This window comes from Lissotriton helveticus, chromosome 8, assembly GCF_964261635.1.
Source record: "Lissotriton helveticus chromosome 8, aLisHel1.1, whole genome shotgun sequence".
In the NCBI taxonomy this organism is placed as follows: Eukaryota; Metazoa; Chordata; class Amphibia; order Caudata; family Salamandridae; genus Lissotriton; species Lissotriton helveticus.
In genome coordinates this window covers 159,757,226-159,778,216 of record NC_136069.1, presented here as the reverse complement: position 1 = coordinate 159,778,216, position 20,991 = coordinate 159,757,226, and the positions used below count along the sequence as shown (strand labels likewise).

The window sequence follows — 20,991 nt, the reverse complement described above, 5'->3', positions numbered from 1 at the left end:
CGTTTGCGAACTGGAAAAAGCTTTTTGGGATCATTCCGAAAGGCAATCACAAAATAGGGAATCGCAATTTTTTGTGATTTCCTATTTTGCGAATGCATTTAGAGAATCACAATTTGCAATACTCTAAATGCAATGCAGGAAGAACTTTTTAAATTGCCACCCCGCTTTAAGGAATCGCAATTTATCACCAACTTCAAGTTGGTGGTAAATTGCAAATCCTTAAAAAAATGTACAATTTTGCATTTTTCTATATATGCGTATTTCAGGGGTGCATCAGGGTGCCTTTTGGCCCCCATGCACCCTTGAAATTGCATGCGCAATTTGCAAGTACCTATTGGGTACTCGCAAATTGTGCATGCAATTCCCATTCATTCTTACGTGCCTATAGGTCCATAGAAATGAATGGAAAGCCATCCTTATTTGCGAGTCCCAAATAAGGAATGTGTATGAATCGCAAAAAATTTGCTGAAACCTACATACATTGCATTTTGCGAGTCTATGATAACGAATCGGAAAAGTTTGCTACTATAGACTCGCAAAATCCAATTTTGATACATCTGGCCGAAAGAGATGTTACAGTTATGCATGGTTATAATATCTTACTTTACACTTAAAAAACCTGAGTAATTGACTGATAAAACAAAGTTTAAATTGACGTTATAGTTGTGTGAAAATTTCAGTTAAAACCTTATACAAAAACCCCCAAAAAACAATGACATTCACCACTTATCGTTGACTGAAGTTTCTCCGGTTGATGGTACAAAATCAGGACAGCTGGGCCATTCAGGAGGTGGGTCTCTGCGGTGTGGACAACCCTCATCTGCTGCTCGGTCTCGGTGTTGTCAGAGTCAGGATTGGACTCTCAGTCTGTTTGGACCTATGCGGCTCTGGTTGATGCTGGTGTCCTCAAACTTGGTAGGGGGACAGATCTGACTTTCAGGAGTACAGAGTCCTATTCCTGGGGGACTGCTTTGTTGGACTTGCCGGGGGAGAGGCAACTCAGTCGACTGGGCTTTGCATTTCAGTGCCTACGGAAAGCAGGGGAGCAGCTCCTCTACTCGAAAGGAAATTGCTTGGCGATTTGCAATGGACTGGCATGTATTGAAAGCTGGACAGCTGCAAGATAAGTCAATGGTCACGATAGTTGAGACTGGGTGCTAGCAGGCAGGTTGGTGCTAAAAGTCCACAGCATTCTTCAGTTCATGCAGCTCTTCTTTGTCCTCTATTCGTGATCCGTCAAATCTAAGCTCCTGGTGTGAGGGGTGACACCTAAATTCTCAATTTAGGGGCATTGCAAGGAGTGACTAGTAGCAGCCAATGGGCTGCTTACCTTTATGGTGTCTACAACCTCTATAAGACCACTTCCTCTGGGAAGTGGGCATAAGCCTGACCCAGAGATCCTAATTCCGCCAAACTAATATGGTGGAATTCTAAAGTTGTGTTCACTTCAGATAGGCAAGTACCACTCCCAGGGTTGGCTAAGAGGGGACACACCTTCTGACTAGTTAATCTTCCCACCTGTCCTGGTACTAAATTGGCTGGGGCAGGGGGGGGCATTTCTCCTGTCTGGGGAAGCCTTGGGTACCATATCAAAGGCAGCAGAGGCCTTTAAGCCTCCTGTCTTGATATGCTGCTTACTTAGCCATCCTGCTTGCAGGAGGTGACAACACCTCTGGCCAGATCAGGCATCATTTCTACCTCAGAAAGCATGAGATCTCATCTTCAGGGAGTCTATGGTGGCAGGCTGGTCAGTCTACAGGCTTTCAGGGAGCACTTCCAGGGCCAATCAATGAAGTAGTACATGTATAGCCAGATTATAACCCTAGAAGGTATCCAGGCGATGTGCTGCATGGCATCAGTCAAAGAGCTAGGTCTCTAGGTCATTCCTGAAGAGGGTCAGCAGGGGATCGGTGCGGAGGTGAAAGGGGAGGGCGTTCCAAGCTTTGGCAGCAAGGTGGGAGAAGGATGGTCCTCTGGAGCATCAACAGTGGATACATGGTATGTGTGAGACAGAGGTGTGAGCAGCAGAGATTCCTGGTCGGTCAGTGTAAGTGCAGGAAGTAGTTCATGTATGCAGGACCCTGGTCGTGGAGAGCTTTGTAGGTGTAGGTCAGAAGCTTAAAGTGGCATCTCTTCTGGACAGGAAGGCAGTGGAGGTCCTTCAGGTATTGGGTGATGTGTGTCCTCTTGGGCAGGTTGAGAATTAGTCTAACAGATGCATTTTGGATCTTCTGGAGTCTTTGCGGGAGTTCGTCAGAGGTGCCTGCATAGCGTGCGTTACTGAAGTCTAGTCGGCTGGTAATGAGGGCCTGCATCACCGTTTTCCTGGTGCTGATGGGGAACCAACTGAAGACTTTGCAGTGTGTGAAATCAGGCTGAGGAAACAGCATTGACCTGACGTTTCAAAAAGAGTTTGCAGACCCGGATGATGACGAAATTGCGATCCTGGTCCTTCCACATGGGGGTGGGTCCAAGTTCGCCTGCTACCAGGAGTCATTCCAGAGAGCAGTGTGTCTGGCAAAGATCAGAAGTTCAGTTTTGTCCATGTTGAGCTTCATGCAGTTGTACTACATCCAGACGGCGATGTTCTTCACACAGTTGTGAAAGTTGGTCTTGGTCGAGTTAGGGACCGCTGAGAGCGAGGGGATGAACGAGGTCTTGTCAGCGTAGGAGATGATGTTGATGTTGTGTGATCTGGTGATGTCTGCGAATGGTGTTAAGTAGATGTTGATGAGGATTGGACTAAGGGACAATCCTTGGGGTTCACAGCAGATGGTGTGCTTAGGTTGTGAGGTGAAGGGGGGAGGCATACTTTCTGTGCAGCATGGCACAGAGCCTGCAATGGCAGTTTGCATGTTGGTGCTGAGGGATCTCTTAGGGGGGGCACAATACATGCTGTAGCACTTAGAGACCCTCTTTAGCCTCCTTGTCATAAGTAGCAGGGGTACCATTTACTAGGGCCCTAAAAGGGGTGCTAAAGGTATTGCCATTTGGAGGAACAATTGTACAGTTTTAGGGTAAGTGATATGGCAGGGAGCATCTAGACAGCAGGAACCCAGTGCACTTCTGTCAAAATTGCAACAGATACCGGGCAAAATTTGGGGGGTGACCATGTCACAATGGGGTACTTTCCAACAATAGAGGGTGGGGAAAGCAGAGGAGAGCATGGAGGAAGGATGAGGGTGTAACACAAGGAATAGGAGGGTGTGGCATGTTTGGATGAGCAGAACACAAGTGACGGAGCTAGAGAACACCTGCACTACTGCCGTAAGAAAAGGAAAAAAAGAAGCTCCCTGAATGAGCACTGGAAGAAGTCAGCCAATCAAAAGGACGGTAAAGAGGCCATGTTCCAGGTAGGGACAAACACAAGAAGAGTAAGGTAAGTCCTCAAATAAGAATCAAGCAAATGAGGGTGACAATAAAGCCAACAATGATAAGCAATGAGTGGATTCTTAGCCAACTGCAATTTTTTGGTATGGCCCACCACAGGCTGTCACCTACAACCAGCTAGAATTGATCTGGTAGGCAAGAACTAAAAATAACAATGGCCCTGATGCAGAGAGGAATTTTATCTTGGCAGATGGGGGGTGGGAGGTGGTTTATTTTCATTGCCTGGGCCCATCCATGCTTTTGGCCCTACGGAAGTGAGGTCTTTTAAATGCATTAAAGGTGGTTGCCACATGGTAGCTGGGTCGCAGCCAGTGATTGACCATAGAGCCCCACTGGCAGTCTATCAGCAGTCTCCCCTCTCCCCCTAACCCAAAGTCTAAACTGGGAAGGAGACCAGTGAATTCAGGGGTCTGAAACACTGTTGAATTAAACTAGAGCTCCCAAGCCACCAATTCTAAATTATTTCCTTAGTCTATTGTAAAGCTAGGCAATACTAAATGAGTCTGAAATAGAGAAAACTTCCAAGTAAATGATATCTAACTTCATCAGAAAACTACATAAGAACATTCAATAAAAATATTAAACATTTCAGAGGCCCTTCATATGTTCCAGATTAATTAATTACAGTTGGGGGGCAAATGATAGACTATAGTGTGGATCATACTTTGTAGAAGTATACCAATTCTGCAACACTCGGTCCATTTATTATCTTGTGGCATGATAATTACAGCATTGAAATAATGTACCAAGGTGATGGTGATTCAATGCGTCATAAACAAGTATGTGAAATACAAAAGAATGAAAATGGGATGCATTTGAATCTGCATTAACACTTAACATTAGCATAAATACAGGAGGATCATTTCCAACTTATGAAAAAATTAATTCTGTATATTGTGTTTGCTTAACTGCAATAATGTCTTTGAAACATAAAAAGACCGAATCTGGTGGGAAATCATTTTAAATGAACCTTAAGGGACAACTATGCAATGGTTCAAAGGGTGAACCCATCAAGAAAGTGAGAACCAAATTTAAATACCACTGAGGCATGACAAAAGGATTGGCAGGAAACCTATTTGTGACACCCTTAATAAATCTCATAACTATGAGAGATTTAAACAACGAGGGTTGATCTGGTAAACAGAGAAAAGCAGACAAGTAGCCATTAACAGTAGCTACTGTACAAAACTAGTTGTTCTAGGGAAAGAAAAACTCAGAACAGCAGTCAAATGGGCTTGCAAAAGATCAATCGAACTGTCTCCACACCATTTAACAAACCTGGCCCTCCTACCAGAATAGACTAATTTGGCGGAGTGTCTTCTGGCCAATAAAATAACATCCACCACATCCGGCGGGAGAGAAAAAGAGCTCAGGTTTGCCTGTTCAATCTCCAGGCATGGAGGTGCAGGCTCTGTAGGTGGGGGTGTAGAACCTGTCACAGTAACTGTGAGAGGAGGTCTGCCCTGAGCGGGAGACGGAGCGGAGGGTGCGATGAGAGGTAATTGAGCTCTGTGTACGACACCCTTCGCGGCCAATCCGGGGTTATCAATATCACTTGGGCACGGTCTTGGCAAATCATCCTCAGAACTCGAGGATATGGAAGGAAACGTGTAAGGAAGCTGTGAGCCCCAATCTAACTGAAACACATCCCACAACGCTCCCGGCGTCGGATACTGGAGACTGCAGAAGGCTGGGCAGTGCGCGTTCGTGAGTGGCAAACCGGTTCAACTGAGGAAATCCCCCACACCCCGAAAATATAAAGCACCATCTCCGGATGGAGACACCACTCGTGAGCGGCCGAATAGTGCCGACTGAGACTGTCTGCACCCACATTTAGTTCTCCGGCCAGATGATTCACGATCATGCAAATCTGATTATCCTGAGCCAAGGACCAGTGTCCCAGAGCATCTCGGCAAAGATACGACCCTATTCCTCCATGTTTGTTGATGTACCACATCGCAGTAGGGTTGTCCGTTAGAAACTGAACTGACTGACCGCAAGGGAAGAAAGGTCGTGAGAGCCAAACGTATCGCCTGCAATTCCCGAAGATTGATGTGGAACAATCTTGCCTCTCGAGACCAAAAACCTTTAACCTCCAGATCCCCCAGATGGGCTCCCCACCCTAGAGTGGAAGCATCCGTTATCACTGTGACCACCAGAGAAGGATGGTGAAATGGTTTTCCTTGAGACAGGTTGCCTGGAACACTCCACTATAACAACTCGTTGCAGTGTCTCTAGAGATACTGACCACCTCTGAGATCTCTATTGTGCTGAAACCACTGCTTACGGAGGCACCACTGGAGGGCCCTCAAATGCCAGCATGCAGGAAGTTAAAAGACTGAGCAGGCACAAGACCTTCAGGACTGGAACAGCTGCTCCATTCTGAAAAAGTGGAATCATAGCCTGGATGTCTTAAATCCTCTGTAGAGGCGGGAAGGCATGACTCACAGTAGTGTCAAGTACTGCCACTATGAACAGGTTGCGCTGAAAGGGCACCAGGTGAGATTTGGGTACATTAATCCAAAACCCCAAGTCGAACAACAGTTGTGTCGTTACTTGCAGATGATGCAACACCATCTCTAGCAACTTTACTTTGAGTAGCCAGTCATCCAGATAGGGGAAAACAGAAATCTCTGACCTTCTGAGATGTTCTGCCACCACCGCCGTCACCTTTGTGAAAACCTGAAGTGCGGAAGTAAGGCAGAACGGAAGGACCGCAAACTGATAATGTTGAGACCCCACTGTAAAACAGAGATACTTCCGATGAGACTTCAGGATGGGAATGTGAAAATACGCATCCTGCAAATCTATCGACACCATCCAGTCTTCCTTCTCCAGGGCAAGAAGAACCTGAGCCAGGATTAACATTTTGAATTTCTCCTGTTTAAGGTAAAAATTCAAAACCCTGAGGTCGAGGATCGGCCTCAAGCGGCCATCCTTTTTGGGAATCAGGAAGTACCGGGAGAAGCATCCTTGAGCCCATGCCTGCTCTGGAACCACCTCAATCGCACCTTTTTGCAGCAAAGGCAGAACCTCCTGTTGGAGAAGTAGAAGGTGCTTGTTCGAGCAAAAGCCCTGATGGGGAGGGAAAAAGGGGGTGGGGCGACTCCTGTAAGGATAGTGCATAACCATTCTCTTCTATGCTCAACACCCAGAGATCTGTAATAACAGACCTCCAATGTAATAGAAAATGGGACACCAGTCCTCCCACGGGACAAGTATGCTCTAGGATGGTGGAGCCAGAGCTGCTTCCCTGCCGCACCAGTTGGAGGGGCAGAAGAGAAGTAGGGGGAGGAGATCTGTTGTTGTCGTGAAGCACCCCGCAGGCGATCTCTGCCCTTTCCCCTATAGGATTTGTACAAGGGATTTGTCTGCTGTTGCAGCGGCTGTTGCCTGGCATGAAAGGGCCAGTTCCTCCCAAAGCTACAAAACTTGGGGAACTGTCCAAAGCTTCTGGGCTGAGATTGTAGTCCCAATGATCTTGCTGCTGCTTTACGGTCTTTAAAGCGCTGCAGCGCCGAATCCCCTTAGCCAAACAGGCGACCCCCCCATCGAATGGTAGATCCAGTAAAGTAGTTTGGACATCAGGAGAGAACCCTGAAACATGCAACCAAGTGTGCCTCCCAGTACCCACAGACGACCCCATTGCCCTGGCTACCGAATCAGCTGTGTCCAGACTAGACTGTATCACCTGGCGGGCAGCAGCGCGGGCATCTGATGACACCGCCGAGAAATGCCCTTCTACGTCCTCAGGCAATTTTGGGACCACCTCCCTGGCCATGAGGGCGTGGATGTAGCACCCCAAAAGGCAAGTGGCATTTGTCAACTTCAGGGCAATACTACCCGACGGGAACACCCTCTTTGCTGCTTGCTCTTTGAGTTTTGACTCCCTATCTGCAGGCATAGATGGGAAAGAACCTGCAGACTGCCTCGAGGAGCATTAAGCCTGGACAACCAAGCTTTCCGGCGAAGGATGGGTTGACAGATAAACAGGATCCCCCGGAACCACCTTATACCTCCATGCCACTGTCCTGGAAACCGCTGAAGAGGACATCGGCTTCTACCAGACATCGAGAATGGGCTAAGTCAAAGACTCATTAAAGGGAAGTAAAGGCTCTGAAATAGAGGAAGGGGAATGGAGCACCTCTGTCAGGATATAAGACTTTAACTCTGCTGTAGGGAGAGGAAATTCCAAGAGATATGCAGCCTTCCTTATCACAGCGTAAAACGTGGTCACTTCCTGTGTCAGCAGACCCTTTGGAGATGAGAGCTCCCCTTCAGGACAGCTGCCAGGCCACGAGCCTTCTGTAAACCTTCAAAATCGGGGTCAGGGTCCACAACCTCTTCTTTCTCCGCCTCACCATGCTACTCATGGTACTCTTCTTCCTCCAAAAGTCTTTGTGCTTCTCTTCAATATCTCCTCCTTAGAACAGGCATCAGCAGCACCAGATACGGTGCCGGTGATTTCGGGATCAGCATCAAAGGGAGATCCACAGGAACAGGAGTCGACGCTGGTCAAGTAATCGCCAGTTCGGAACCAGACAGCACCTGTGACGATCCTTCCAGTAATACTCGCCCCTACAAAGATTGTAACAGCGTTAAGAATCTCAGCATCGGAAGACGCCAACTACCTGGAGCCACAGGCAAGAAAGGCATGATGGGTGCCTGAGGAAAGTGCGGTGGCAAACCTCCCAGGGAATATGCCAACAGAGACATTGGGCCAACAGGCGCACCAGTAGGGTTTGCCGCTTTGGCGAACATGCCAAACGTCGCATTAAAAAAAATGCAACGGGTCAGAACCCAGAGTCAGGAAAGCAGGATACATCGGATTCGCTACTGCAGGGTCTCAAGCCGCTCGGGGAGGCACCAAATTTGGCTGCGGCGCTGGAGACCCTGGAGCCAGAGGTGGAGTAGTTGTCTTCGGCAATGGTGGAGGCATTGCATCTCTCGAAGCCAGTGGAATCACTGCTCTCTGAGCCAGACAAGGCCGGAGCACCCTCAGGTGAAGGGGGAGGACAGATCTCATCCCTTCAATGATGACTGAGACCAGAAGACACCGACTTCGGAGTCACATCCTTCGATGAGCAATGCCGAGAAACATGGTGCAGCTTTTTCTTATGTTTCTTCGACGACTTCGAACGGGTCCTTGATCTTCTGCGACCCCTCTTTTGCTTCTTGGCCATGAATAGTTTGGCCTCCCTCTCCTTGAGCACTGTGGGATTCATGCGCATCCACGAAGTGCACGTTTGGACGTTGTGGTCCAACGAAAGACACCATAATCAGCCTTCATGGGGTCAATGGTGGACATCTGGCCCTCACACTCTCTGCGTGGCTTGAAACCTGATTTTCTAGAAGAAGACATCCTTGATGGCTGCCAAGTCACGATAATCTGTAATAAAGAAATTCCCAGAAATGGAGAGCCTGTGAAAAAACAGTTACGCGTCGACGGCGCGTAAAAAAGGGAACAGATGTCAGCACGCCAACGCGGTCTTCTTATGGCTCCGATGATGTCACGCTGAGTTGCGTGCGGAGCCATTCTATTGTGACATCCTCGTCAACGTGGGAGAGCGGAGGAGAAAAGTTTCAGTGGAATGCTGCCCATTGAGATAATTCAAAAGGTGAGGAATCCACAGGCAGATGTATCCATCAGAAGTTGCAATTTTAATCTAATATTCCTCAAAGGCAGTCATGAGATCTGTTGCACAGCCCAGGTAAAACCTAAATTATAGAGCAAACATTCATTGCAAGCTTTTCCATGGCAGGGATCTACAGAAAGGTAAAGCACTACATCCCATCCCTTCTCAAACCCCTTTAGCAACGTACCGTGAGAGCGGATATGTCTGCTAAGGTTGCTGCTGTTTTGAAAGACTTTGCTGCAGAGGTTGCACATGTACATTCGTTTGTGGTCGCCGTGCTGAGTCATTAGGCGCCTTCGGATTGCATGCCTCCCAGATAGCAGCATACTTCTTTTAAGGGAGCTGGAACTTTGACCGAAACCATACCTGCTGAAGATACAAAGGTAGAGCAAGCAATACATACCTTCACTGGTCAAAAACAACAAAATGCACAGCCTTAAAACGTCTCTGTTAACCAGCAGCTTCTTTTTCATTTTGTGAAGTACAACAAATAAGCACTAGCTAGAACACTTTTTCTCTAAGGTGCATTTATGAGTAAAAAGTAAAAATTACAATCCTAAAAAATAAAATAAAAATAAAAAAGATTACAGAATAATGAGAAATGCAATCCATTAGTGGTTTATTGCTTAGTTTTCAACTTTATAGTCAAGTGAAACCAAAAAACCTACTGAAAACAATACATAGTCTAAAATGCATCAGATAAGATACCTCACTAACAGCATCTCTTTTCTAAAGAGTTGCAATCATGATCACAGTCTTGATTGGCTGCTTTTACAGCTCAAAACATAAGGTCTATTCAAAACAGGAAATCGTTTTATACCTAATGTATGAGAAGTTGCATAACTCTGTTTCCAAGTAAAGAAAATGGAAAGCATTAAAAAAAAGCATGAGGCCAGGTACCAATAGAATAAAGACACATTAAAAGCTTTGGTAGATCATCCTCAACACTCATGTGGCTGTGTAAAAGAAGTGAACATGCCACTAGACAACTCAGGGTGTTTGACTGTGGTAAGCCTCGACCAAAACAGTGTAAGGAGAGACTAGCACGTCACTCTGCTCATGTATCCCCAATGCGGTGTAGCACGGTTACAAAAAAAAAAGCACCTATGATACGGCCAGCTGCGTCATTTTGTAGGCATGAAGAACATGCATGTGCACGCCTGATAAATGATACAAGCACTTTTCTCTTCCTTAACCGATCTGAATTGGATTGGTAAACGAAAAAGAAGAAAGAAAAATAAATTCCATGAGCGGGTGGGGGAAAAGCAGTGTGGGTGGGTGCAAGCAACCGAGGGCAGGGTGGTAAGCAACATGGGGAGTGGAGGCAAGCAACACAGTGAAAGGGCGGAAGCAACACTAGGCACCGGTAGCAAGAAGCAACACAGGGAACACAGGTTGGGGGAAGCAAATGAACAGAAAGCAACTTGGAGCAGGCATGAGGAAAGCAAATGGGCAAGAGAGCAATGTGGAGCTGGGTGGGGGGAAAGGAACACGTGTGACAAAGCAATGCATGGGGGGAGGAACACAGGCAGAGAAAGAGCAACACAAGCACGGGAGAGGGGGAGAAGTACAGAGAGAGACATCCGGAAACAAATGCACTTTGGTGGAGTGCGTAATCACAAAAAAAGTAGAACCTGAAAAATGAGCAGTGGAAGGGCATATAATCAATGATTCATGCTTCGGGAAGGGACAAACGCACGAAGAGGAAGTACAGCCCACACAAATCGACTAATAAGAAGTAAGCAAATAAGCGTGACAAAGCCAACCAATGGTAAGCAACGGGAGGGCACTAAGCTCACTGTGAGCAGACAATAGGTCTTACAACGGACAGAGCATGCGCCGTGTGGTTGGAGTGACCTAAAAAAGTGTTGTAAAATACAACGTATTTCCAATTATTTTTTTTATGTATTGGGAGGGGCGGCGGAGAATCCCCCAAACCCTCTTTGCAGTGGTCACACTCGCTCGCTGCATTCAGTATGAGTCCTGGTCTGACAAAATTTGCCAGGGCTGCTTTTGGTTCCCAGTCCGCCACTGATCGGATATTCGCCGTGTTTTTGATGGAGTGCCCACCCTCCTAACTCTAAATCAGAGACTAATGGTTCAAACTGATCTGAAAAATGCTAGGGGGAGAAACTATGAAATTAGAAACTATGAAATTAGAAACTATTACACATAAAATGCAGAGCACGAAACGAAGTACAAGAAGATGAGTGCAACGTTTGTAATAGAAAATTAATTACTTCCATTGCATTTACCTTGTTCCTGAGTTTATGCTGTGTGGCATCTTTCCTAAAACCAGTTCTATAATCTGTTCATCATTTTCAACAGGGCGCTGGGGATCATCTGGTGGCACTTCAGTAACAATTTCAGCAACTTCGTCCTCTGCAACAAAAAAAAGTGAAATAAAATTATTAAAATGGAACATCTGTGCTGTGAATTTAGACAAATGTTTATCCATTATTTCATGTGTGCATCTTGAAATTTGCCTAGCACAGAGACCAACCATGAAAGGTGAAAATTACAGTAGTTTATGAGGCAGATGCTTAATTAGCCTGTAGACTTGGTGAGAGGAGCATAAAAAATACTAGTATTATTTAAAGCAGTACTCTTAGCCACGGTCGGCAAATTGGCAAGGATGGGCATTGAGATACTGATGGGGAAAAATGAGGGTTTATGGCTTTAAAATGTAGTGGTGCTTTCATGCAGCCCAGGTACAGTACCATCTGATCCTACAATTCAACAGCAGAGCCAGGAATTTAGAGGGAAAATGAACACCAGCTTTCAACTACTGGTCTCAAAGTGACTCAGATCCATACATTTGCATGCTTGGATGTTCCCTAGGAATAAGGGAAGGGTTACACCTGATGCAGGAGCTATTTTTTAAGTGCAAACCCTTAGAATATCAAAGGAATTGAAAACATACATTTTGGGTGATTCCTTTAAGTAAATAATGGGCTCTATAAAGTGCCACCTTACAGTATACTTGATGGAAACAGGAACATATTGATATGCCACTAGATTCGATTCTTAAATGTGCTTGGTAGGTGGATTTCATTGGAACATAAATGCACCATTCATATTTAAGCTTAAATGCATTTTTATCATAATTTTCATGTAACCAGACCATGGTCGGGGGCAGAGATTGCTCGCGCAGAAGATGGCTGTCTGAGCGCAAAGCTTCGCACGGACATCTAAATATCTGACAATTATCCTACTTCTGAGGCTGGTACCGCCGTCGGAGTTCTAGCTGCTAGCGTGCAGACTGCGATCCCGGTTCCTGCCCAGACGACAAAGTGAGAGGCCTCGACTGGTGTGTGCTGGGGTAGGCCTGGATCCTGGGGCTCCCGTACTTGGCTGAGGTGGCTAGGAGGCTCCGAGACTAAGTGACGACCTTAGCCTGAGGGACGGCGCGAGACGCCGGACTGACTTGGACGCCGCGTGAACCCAGAGCGGAGCACCACTCGTGTGCAGGGAATCACACACATTCACCCGCAACAAGTAAGAGCCTGGAGGATTAGACGGCGGGAGTGAGGCGCGCTATGGTGTGGCTGAGGCGGAGTTAAACGGAGGACGACAACGGCCGTTCTCGGCACTGAGGCGGTTAGTGTGGTCGCTGCCTTGCGGTGATTATCCGACGCTGCTGCTCTTGTGCTCTATAGGAAGCCCCTCTGGAGCCTGCTTGCCCTCTGATTTGGGTATTGCTCCTGCACAGTTACCGGGGCGCGGCCCACCATATTGTCTACCCAAGATCTGACTCACCCTGACTGTAAGAAGCCGGTTGAGGAGGGAGATAGACCGCCAGCAGGCTTGTGCACCACTGTATCATCGGACTGAGAGGCACTTGGCGACAGTGACCCAGCCTGGTGTATTGGACAGTTATGGTGGTGGCCTGTTCCGGTTGGTAAGCTGACGGCCCCACGCGGCCTACTGTATGTTGGAGGAGATTACTGCCCAGCCTAGTAAATTGTGGAGGGGTTCCTGATGCTGGGCGGCCCTGGATTTTCACTGCTGGACAACACGTGTGAGGGTCTGAGCAACAACTTGTGCGCCTGAGCTTGGACATAGTCACTGGTGGCATGTGCCAACATCTGGGGTCCCCGTGCAGGGGAGTTTTGGACACAACCTGATAACTGTGAGCTCCTTTCTACTTCTTAGTACCAACAAATCCTGTGCTGTGGCGGAACCTACTATCTGTAGATCTGTGGTGGCTACATTGGAAACAACCGGATAAGTGGGCTGGTAATGATGACTTCGCCCTGATCGTTACATACTAGTGGGCCCATTGTATTGGCGCAGCAGAGAAACTTGCACCTGCTTCAGCGATGGGCAAAGTAGACAGAACACAGCCGAAACTCATGTTCGACCAAAAAAAGTCTACGGGTCAGGACGCTGCTGTAGATGACATCGAAGGCACATCGGACTCCCCGCAAGAAGAAGTGGATACTGACATCCTCACGATGCTTGCGGCAATGGAAAAGGGCCTTCAGAACAGTCTTTCTTCCCTGGGCTCCAAGATGGACTCACTTTCTTACCGCATGGACAGAATGTCTGAGGGATTGACAAACATGCGCAACAGCTTGACATGGCGGAACGCCGGATCACAGAAGTGGAGGAAGCACAGACTTCACTGGACAGCGGCCACAAACAACTGGGGAAGATGATGCAGATCCTGCAAGATATGGCGGAAGACTTGAAGGCTAGGTCACGGCGCAACAATCTTAGAACCACGGGCCTTCCAGAATAGACACTGACTGGTAACATGGAACAATTCATAGAGAAACTCATTGTGACTCTCCTCGGTGGGGAGACTTTCTCATCTAGGTTTGTAGATGAAAGGGCACATCGCTCTCTGGGCCCTCGCCCGGCACCTGGCGATTACCCGAGACCGATTATTGCAAAGCTGCTTAATTACCATGATAGAGACTCGACCATGAAGGAATGGTCTAAAGACAAGCAGCGCAGCCCGGAGAGAGACAATTGGGAGGGAGAGGAAGGCAGCAGAATGGACGAACAGGACTGAGTCTTGAGCCACCCCTTATAAAGATGACACCAAACATGGGCCTGTTGTTGAGGGTTTAACACGTAACCTCAGGAGGGCTGGTGAACTGAAGTGATTGGTTATACTTATTTTTATTTACTGTTTTTGCTCATAAAATAGGAGGTCTCAAATGTTCACTCTCGGCAGGGGGTTATTTCTGCTGCTGGGGCAGAGTTAAGTTGAGGTATTTGGGCACTGTCTGTTGGTGGGCGGAATAGGGATTGGAAGTCCTATATTTTCTACAGATGTTCTATATTATGCAGATGGTGTGTGGGGCAGAGGCCGGTTTGGTCTTGTCAGTTTATATATTTTTTAGAGGCACAGCAAAAAATTGGGAAGACCTCGAACTGGAAGACTCCACACCTATGCTTCTTACTAAATTCCAATTTCATAGAACTATGCATGCGTTACAACAACTCTTAGGGAGTGACCTGGCGGAACCGCCGGAACTATCAGTCCTTTCATTTGCTATAAAAGCAGATACACCTTCGGGATTGGTGTCTAAAATCTATAAACTTATTATGTCTTATAGGGAGAACCACTTAACCAAAGCACGCTTTGCTTGGCAAAGAGATCCTAATAGGGATATTGATGATGCCATGTGGACATATTGCTGCTCCAGTAAAAAAAAAAGGGATGTATGACGTTACAACGCATACTTTTACAACGCCTACCTTTACAACGCATTTTTTACACCGCAACATCCATTACAACGCACACCATTACAATGCATGCCATTACAACAAATTCTTTGAAACTACCTTTACAACGCATTCCACTACAACGCATACTACATTTACAACGCATACCATTACAACGCATTACATTGCATGTAAGGTAAGTGTTGGATAGTGTAGGGGTAAAAATTACTATTCGAACTCCAGGGGGTGCAACAGTAGGGTAAGTGTTGGATAGTGTAAGGGTACTATGTGTTGTAATGCTATGCGTTGTAATGGTATGCGTTGTAATGTCTGCGTTGTAATGGTGTGCGTTGTAGTGTCGTGCATTGTAGTGACTTCGTTGTAAATGCATGCGTTGTAATGGATGTTGCGTTGTAAAAGTTTTGTTGTAATGGTAGTGCGTTGTAAAAGTTGCGTTGTAAAGGTTGTATACCCAAAAAAAGTACCCCTGAATGGTAGACACAGACTGATCCAGTTCAAATTTCTTAATAGAGTTTACTATACACAGGAACAGCTTTGCAGGTATGGTCTGAGAGACGACTCGAGATGCGAACGCTGTGGAGAGCAGATAGCTGACTTCATGCACATAGCATGGTACTGTCTAACTTAAGTTAGCTAAGTTTTGGTAAAAGGTTTTCTCTGAACTGGCCGCGATGACAAGACAGACGCTGGAGCCGGCCCTTGCTCTTCTGGGCTACTCTAAACCTTTGCCTACAGGGCTGCGAAGACTAGTTGACATGGGGCTATTAATGGCCAAACGTCGACTTGCGATTTGTTGGTCGAAAGGACTGCTCCCTACAGCTACTCAGTGGGCGAAAGACATGCTATACTGCTGCACACAAACGGAGTACTATAGCACCCTCCTTCCTCCTCGCAATAGACCTAAGAATTTTTGGGCGCTGTATAGTGCATATAATGCTACTAAGGATGGAGGCACCATTACTGCAGAAGGAGAGGGTCAATAAATAGAGGTTCACAACCCTGACACATTGTGATTTGAGAGCGTGTCTGGGGTGGGATAATGGCCACAAGACGAACACGATGAGAGTGGGGTGCTATGTCAGACCCTGAACACCCAGAGGACGGTAAGCAGTTTGTGGTATAATGTGTTGGCTTCTCAAGTTTAGAGGAAGCGCCCAGAATGTTGTAATAAATGTAATTCTGAATGCCTATTGTGCCCTATTGCCTGGAAATGTGAGCCTGCTGAAAAGTGCTGTAATTGTAATATTAACAGAACAGGATGGTGTCCTTTGTATACTGTATTATCAAGATGTTAATGTGTTGATACAAATAAAAAAATAAATAAATAAATAAATCCAACAGACTGTGGTCAACAGTGTTCAATGTACTGCAATTTCCTCCCCTTCCCCACCTCCCTTTCCCAGACACACAGAGACTCCACTTTCCAGACAAACAAATACATACAATACACTACCCTGGTTACTTAAAGCAGTTGTGCATCATCATTCCACTGGATTATAGGGTCAGTGACACCTGAAGTCACCGTCTAGGACTATAATAATAGTCTAGATCAGATTCTAAAATGTGTAAGGCTTTCAAGCTCTTGGGACATTGTAATCCTCTGAAATAGAATGCGGATACCTTACGAGCTGGCCCTTTTGTTTTTAGAATTCTTTCCTTGTCTTGGATAGTTATAGATCAACTTACCAAGTCCATGATCCACCACAACCTACCCAACTACATGTTCTCTGAGGTTATGATGGGGGTTTCCCAGTGTGACAGGAAGGTTTGTTTGGCTGGCAACAGCAAGAGTAAAATGGGGTTCCCTTTCCTATTATGTAGAGAGTATATTGTTTCTGTGGGCACCCCGTGAAATATCACTTCAGGTCTTTGTCATCTTCAATAGTCTGTACTACATCTTGCCAAATGGTTTTCAATTTGGGGAAGGACCATAGGCTATGTGTCAGGGAGCCAATCCCTTCAGTATCTCGTCAGCAGGCCCAATAAAGCCAATTTAGCAGAGAATAGTACCAACCATATACGATTATTAAACAGAATTAACTTGCCACCCACACGACTCGCGACCAAGCCATTTCTAATTAAGATACAAGCTACCTCTCTTAGTCATCTTGAAATGGGAACCAAATCCTTGGTCGTCCATTGAAAAGCTAGCACAGTTTGAACAGTACGTGCCTCTCTCCCCTCCACAGGTGACAACAACTGTTTCAAAGGGGGTTACATCTCTTAAAGCTGCATCCCTTTTATTTGGCTGTAGCACCCAGAGGTGGACTTGCTAGTAAAAGAAGTGATCCCCAATCCTGTAAGCCACATTCTTCTCAGTTGATGGAAGAGGTCATCTCTGTTGCCTCAAACATCTCTAAGGGTGCGGCAATCAACTCCACACCATTGCAGAAAATTCTGTCGCTCTCAGATAGGGGGATTCAATGTGTGTCCACATAGTGGGGTAAAAATTTAGTGGAAAGAAGTCAGCCCCTCACGCGAGCCTTTGCTATACTAGGATGTCAGGGCTACACTTGTGACAAGGGCAATGACAAGTTGGAGCTTCTTTGAGATTTCCATAGCCAGAGAATCTCCTAGAGAGGACCTCCACTTAGCACATGGTCAAGGATACACCATTGTTTATCAGTTTCTCTCCTGGTCCAATCCACAAAGTATCGGAGATGAGCTGCATATACCCGAAATACCCATGTTAGGTTGGAGAGGAGCACTGGCGACAACTGATTCTTTTATTTTGCCAGATAAAAGCCATGCAATTTCCTTGCCGATCCTCTATGAATCCCTTTTTGATATGTAAAGGCATTTTCTGAAAGAGGTACAGAATGTTAGGTCACATTGCCATCTTGACAGTCGTGATAAGGACCAGCCAAGACAGCATTTTGCCACTTCACCCAGGCAGGATCTTCCGCATATTCCAAAGTGCAATCCGCAAATATGCTTCTTAAGTTATTGTGAAGGACTTCCGCAGATCCAGGCTTAAGTAATTAACTGTCAACTACTGAGGGCCTCAGATTTGTTACAATTTATTTTGAACTCTGATGATTTTTGGTATTCCGTCAAATCTGACATCATTGATGGCAGTGCGCTAGCAGAGTCTTCCAAATAGAGTAGGATATGATCGTCAAATATGGTTAGCTTGAAATTCGTCACCCGTCAGTTTAGCCCTTTTGTTATTGGTTGGAACAGATACTTTGCATTAATGGTTCTAGTGTTGGGGCAAAGAGGAGTAATGAGAGAGGAGCGCCCTATCTGATGCCTCTTTTAATGTGGAGTCACTTGGAAAGCTTGCTATTAACCCTGATCTTCGTGTGTGGAACCACTATCCTACCATTATCCCTACCTTCATAAAGTCCTCAGAGCCAAACCCTCTCAGGGTGTCGTACATTAAGCAGCAATCTACCCTGTCAAACACTTTTTCTGGGAGATTAGTACTGCGTTTCTATGGGCCCTGCTGCTCAGGTCTAGGAGGTGTAAGGTTTTCTTAGGGACGTTGCTGGTTTGACTGCCAACTATGACTTATGACAGTTCTGGGTGTATTCATTTTCTAAGTAGCATTTGCAACCTCGTCGCCACTACTCGGGAAAATATTTTAGCATATAGTTCGACCAGAGAAATCAACCTAGAAGAAGCAGAACTATCCAGTGGTGTTCCAGGTTTAAAAAATCTATGACATCTATGTCAACATCCAGGGGGTTTCACTGTAATGAACCTCCATGTAGACTTGCATCAATAGCAGGAGCAGATGAGTGGTAAATATCTCATACAATAAGGTAGTTTAGCCATCTGAGCACATGGCTTTGGAGCGAGTATATCTTCTACACAATAGGCCTAACCAGTTTGTCTTTAGAAGCTGCAGGGATCTTGGGTAGGTTAGTATTCTTCGGGCTCAGGTGGCCTTGGGCCAAGCAGTTAAGTCTTTATCATATAGGTGGCTGTAAAAAAATCTGAAGAAGATTTGCCTTATTGGCATTAATCGTAGTTATCACTTTATTGGTGTCAGTAGTAGTTATCACTTCCTCTCCATCCCGGATCTCTACCATGTGACTTTTTACCTGCTTGGCTCAAAGTAGGATTACTAGCAATTTGCTGAGCTTGTTGCCCAGAGAGTAAAACTGGTTGTGGAGCTTGGCTAGGAAAAAGCTCACTTGATTTCAAGTAGTTTAATGTATCCCTTCACCTTAATCACTCTCCTCCAAGTATTCTGCGATTGAGTGCATTTATTTGCCTCCTTCAGCTCAAGTCTCAGCTAAAGCAGGTGGCGATTTCTAGTTTTTTCCAAATGATTTGCTTAGGCTAAAAAGGTTTCTCGCACAGTGGCGGCTGGTATCTGAAGGTGGTGGGAGGGGCAGTGAATTAAAGATTTCAATACTAATTCACCTGTCTGCCGCCCGCTGCTTCCTCTTGGTCATTTCTGCCCGCTTCCAGGGCAGGAAGCAGCAGGAAATGCACCCGGCTCCTAGCCTCCCGATAGCCAATCGCAAAGATGCAATGCAGCATTGTGATTGGTTTGAGCGCAATGGATGGGTGCTCAGCCAGAGAATGGGAGGCTGGGTATGTTGTCCATGCAGGCTGTAATGCAGACTGCATGGAGAATATGTAAAGTGCGCATGGCGGCCTGCGCACTTAGAGTGGCAAACCACTCCTCCCCTGTCCTGCTCTGTAAGCAGAGCAGTCTCATCCCTAATGATAAGTTATCATTTTCTTTTTTTCCTTTTTGGACCTGCTCAGTGGGGCGACGCTCCTCCGCCTTAGCAGAGGAGCCGCCAATGTTCTCACAACACTGCCTACAGAACATCCCAGAGCGTGCATGCACTCACATCATTGTTATTGTTGCAGAGTGAGTGATATTAATGACTATGTATCTTTTAACAGACCTCATTAAGACACCATGAGGTACTCTCTGTATCTGGGGCTATAGGTAATTTCCATACAGTACGACAGGAGTACTTTCTCTGCACAAGGTTATAGGTTCCTGGATTATGTTGCGGACCATTTGGGCTAATGGTATATCCAAGGGGATATGGCCTATCCTGGTATGACTTTTATGGGAAGCTAAGTAGTGTGAATATTCTACTCCAGAGGGGTGTCTGTATCTCTAGCTATCTACCAAGCCCATGTCTTCGAGCTGGAATTTATCAGCCACAGAGATTCCTATTGCTCTCCCAAACTTATTGTGGAACCTGGCCTATTCCCAATTCATGAGCATATTCAGATTGTCTCCCACCATCATGGGTTCCTCCATCTATAGGTGGAATGTTTGCAGTAGAAAGCTACTCCTGCCCAGTTTAGAACCCCGTCAAGCCCAATCAGCTTGGATGAGATTTCGTGAAGGAGCCACACTTCAGTGTTTAGGAGTGGCAGTTCATGAATATTATGTTGTTTAATGAGATAGTTTAGACTGTTTACAATATAGAATGTTAATGTTAACCCCATCACCTGCCTATTGGTTGATGTAAGAAACTGTTTTCAATTGATGGGACCATATGTGTTGGTGCCGACCCACCTACAGTGAAATTCCCTTCAACAGTTACTAAATTATAACTTCCTACGACAACTAACAAGTGATAACTCAATCACAGAGGTCAGTCGGGCTAAAGATGCTCTCAGTGTTTGGGATTAACTTCTAACTTGTCTTCAAAGTGAAAGACATGGTTTGAAACAACACAAAGATCTGCATCCCACAAACTACCAATGACTGCGGGACTGCAGTGGTAGCCCCCTGCTCCTTTCAGACTGGGAAGATATGCAAAAGAGGGACAATCCAAAGGGAGCAGCCTCACTTAATGCCAGTCTGGCATGTCACCGCAGGCGCAAACTCAATTTGGTAGTAGGCACACACAAGGGTGAGTGTCCGAAAAGTTTCAGCGCTCCATCCATCATCTCCTTGAGTTTGCTTTGTTCGGGCTAAGTTGGCAGGGTACACCCAGACGTGGGTCCCTTGCTCACTTTTCCACTGGAGTTAAGCTAGCCTGGCTGATGAAGGGCAACACCCAGAAACCGGTCCCAGGATGCTTGTTTCCGGTCCAGGGAAGACGTGGCTTGGCAGTTCGGGCTGGACTGTTCCCATGAGGCACAGGGTCAAGACTGATTTGCATATAGCTGGGTCTGAACTGAGGTGGCGAAGTGAGCTAAAGAATGATGATGGATTCAACCCAGACCTGTGACTGGGGGTGAGTGTCTGAAAAGTTTCAGTGCTCTGTCCATCATCTCCTTGCGTTTGCTTTCTACACACAAGGGCTAAAGCAGACTCCACTGAAACCTTGAATCT

At 46.2% G+C, this 20,991-nt stretch overlaps 1 protein-coding gene across 6 annotated transcripts in view; it reads right to left on the bottom strand.

Annotated features, from left to right (window-relative positions):
• The window catches only part of PRDM15 (PR/SET domain 15), a 371,830-nt gene that overhangs the window by 223,415 nt on the left and 127,424 nt on the right, over positions 1 to 20,991 (bottom strand). For 5 of the 6 annotated variants that reach the window (XM_078656809.1, XM_078656805.1, XM_078656810.1 and 2 more), the window contains 2 exons: positions 11,282 to 11,408; positions 9,214 to 9,395 (listed from right to left, as the gene is read on the bottom strand). In XM_078656809.1, the coding sequence (XP_078512935.1) occupies positions 9,214 to 9,395; positions 11,282 to 11,408 (309 nt within the window). The remainder of the gene's footprint in view (positions 1 to 9,213; positions 9,396 to 11,281; positions 11,409 to 20,991) is intronic. The other variant, XM_078656807.1, reaches the window with a different exon arrangement.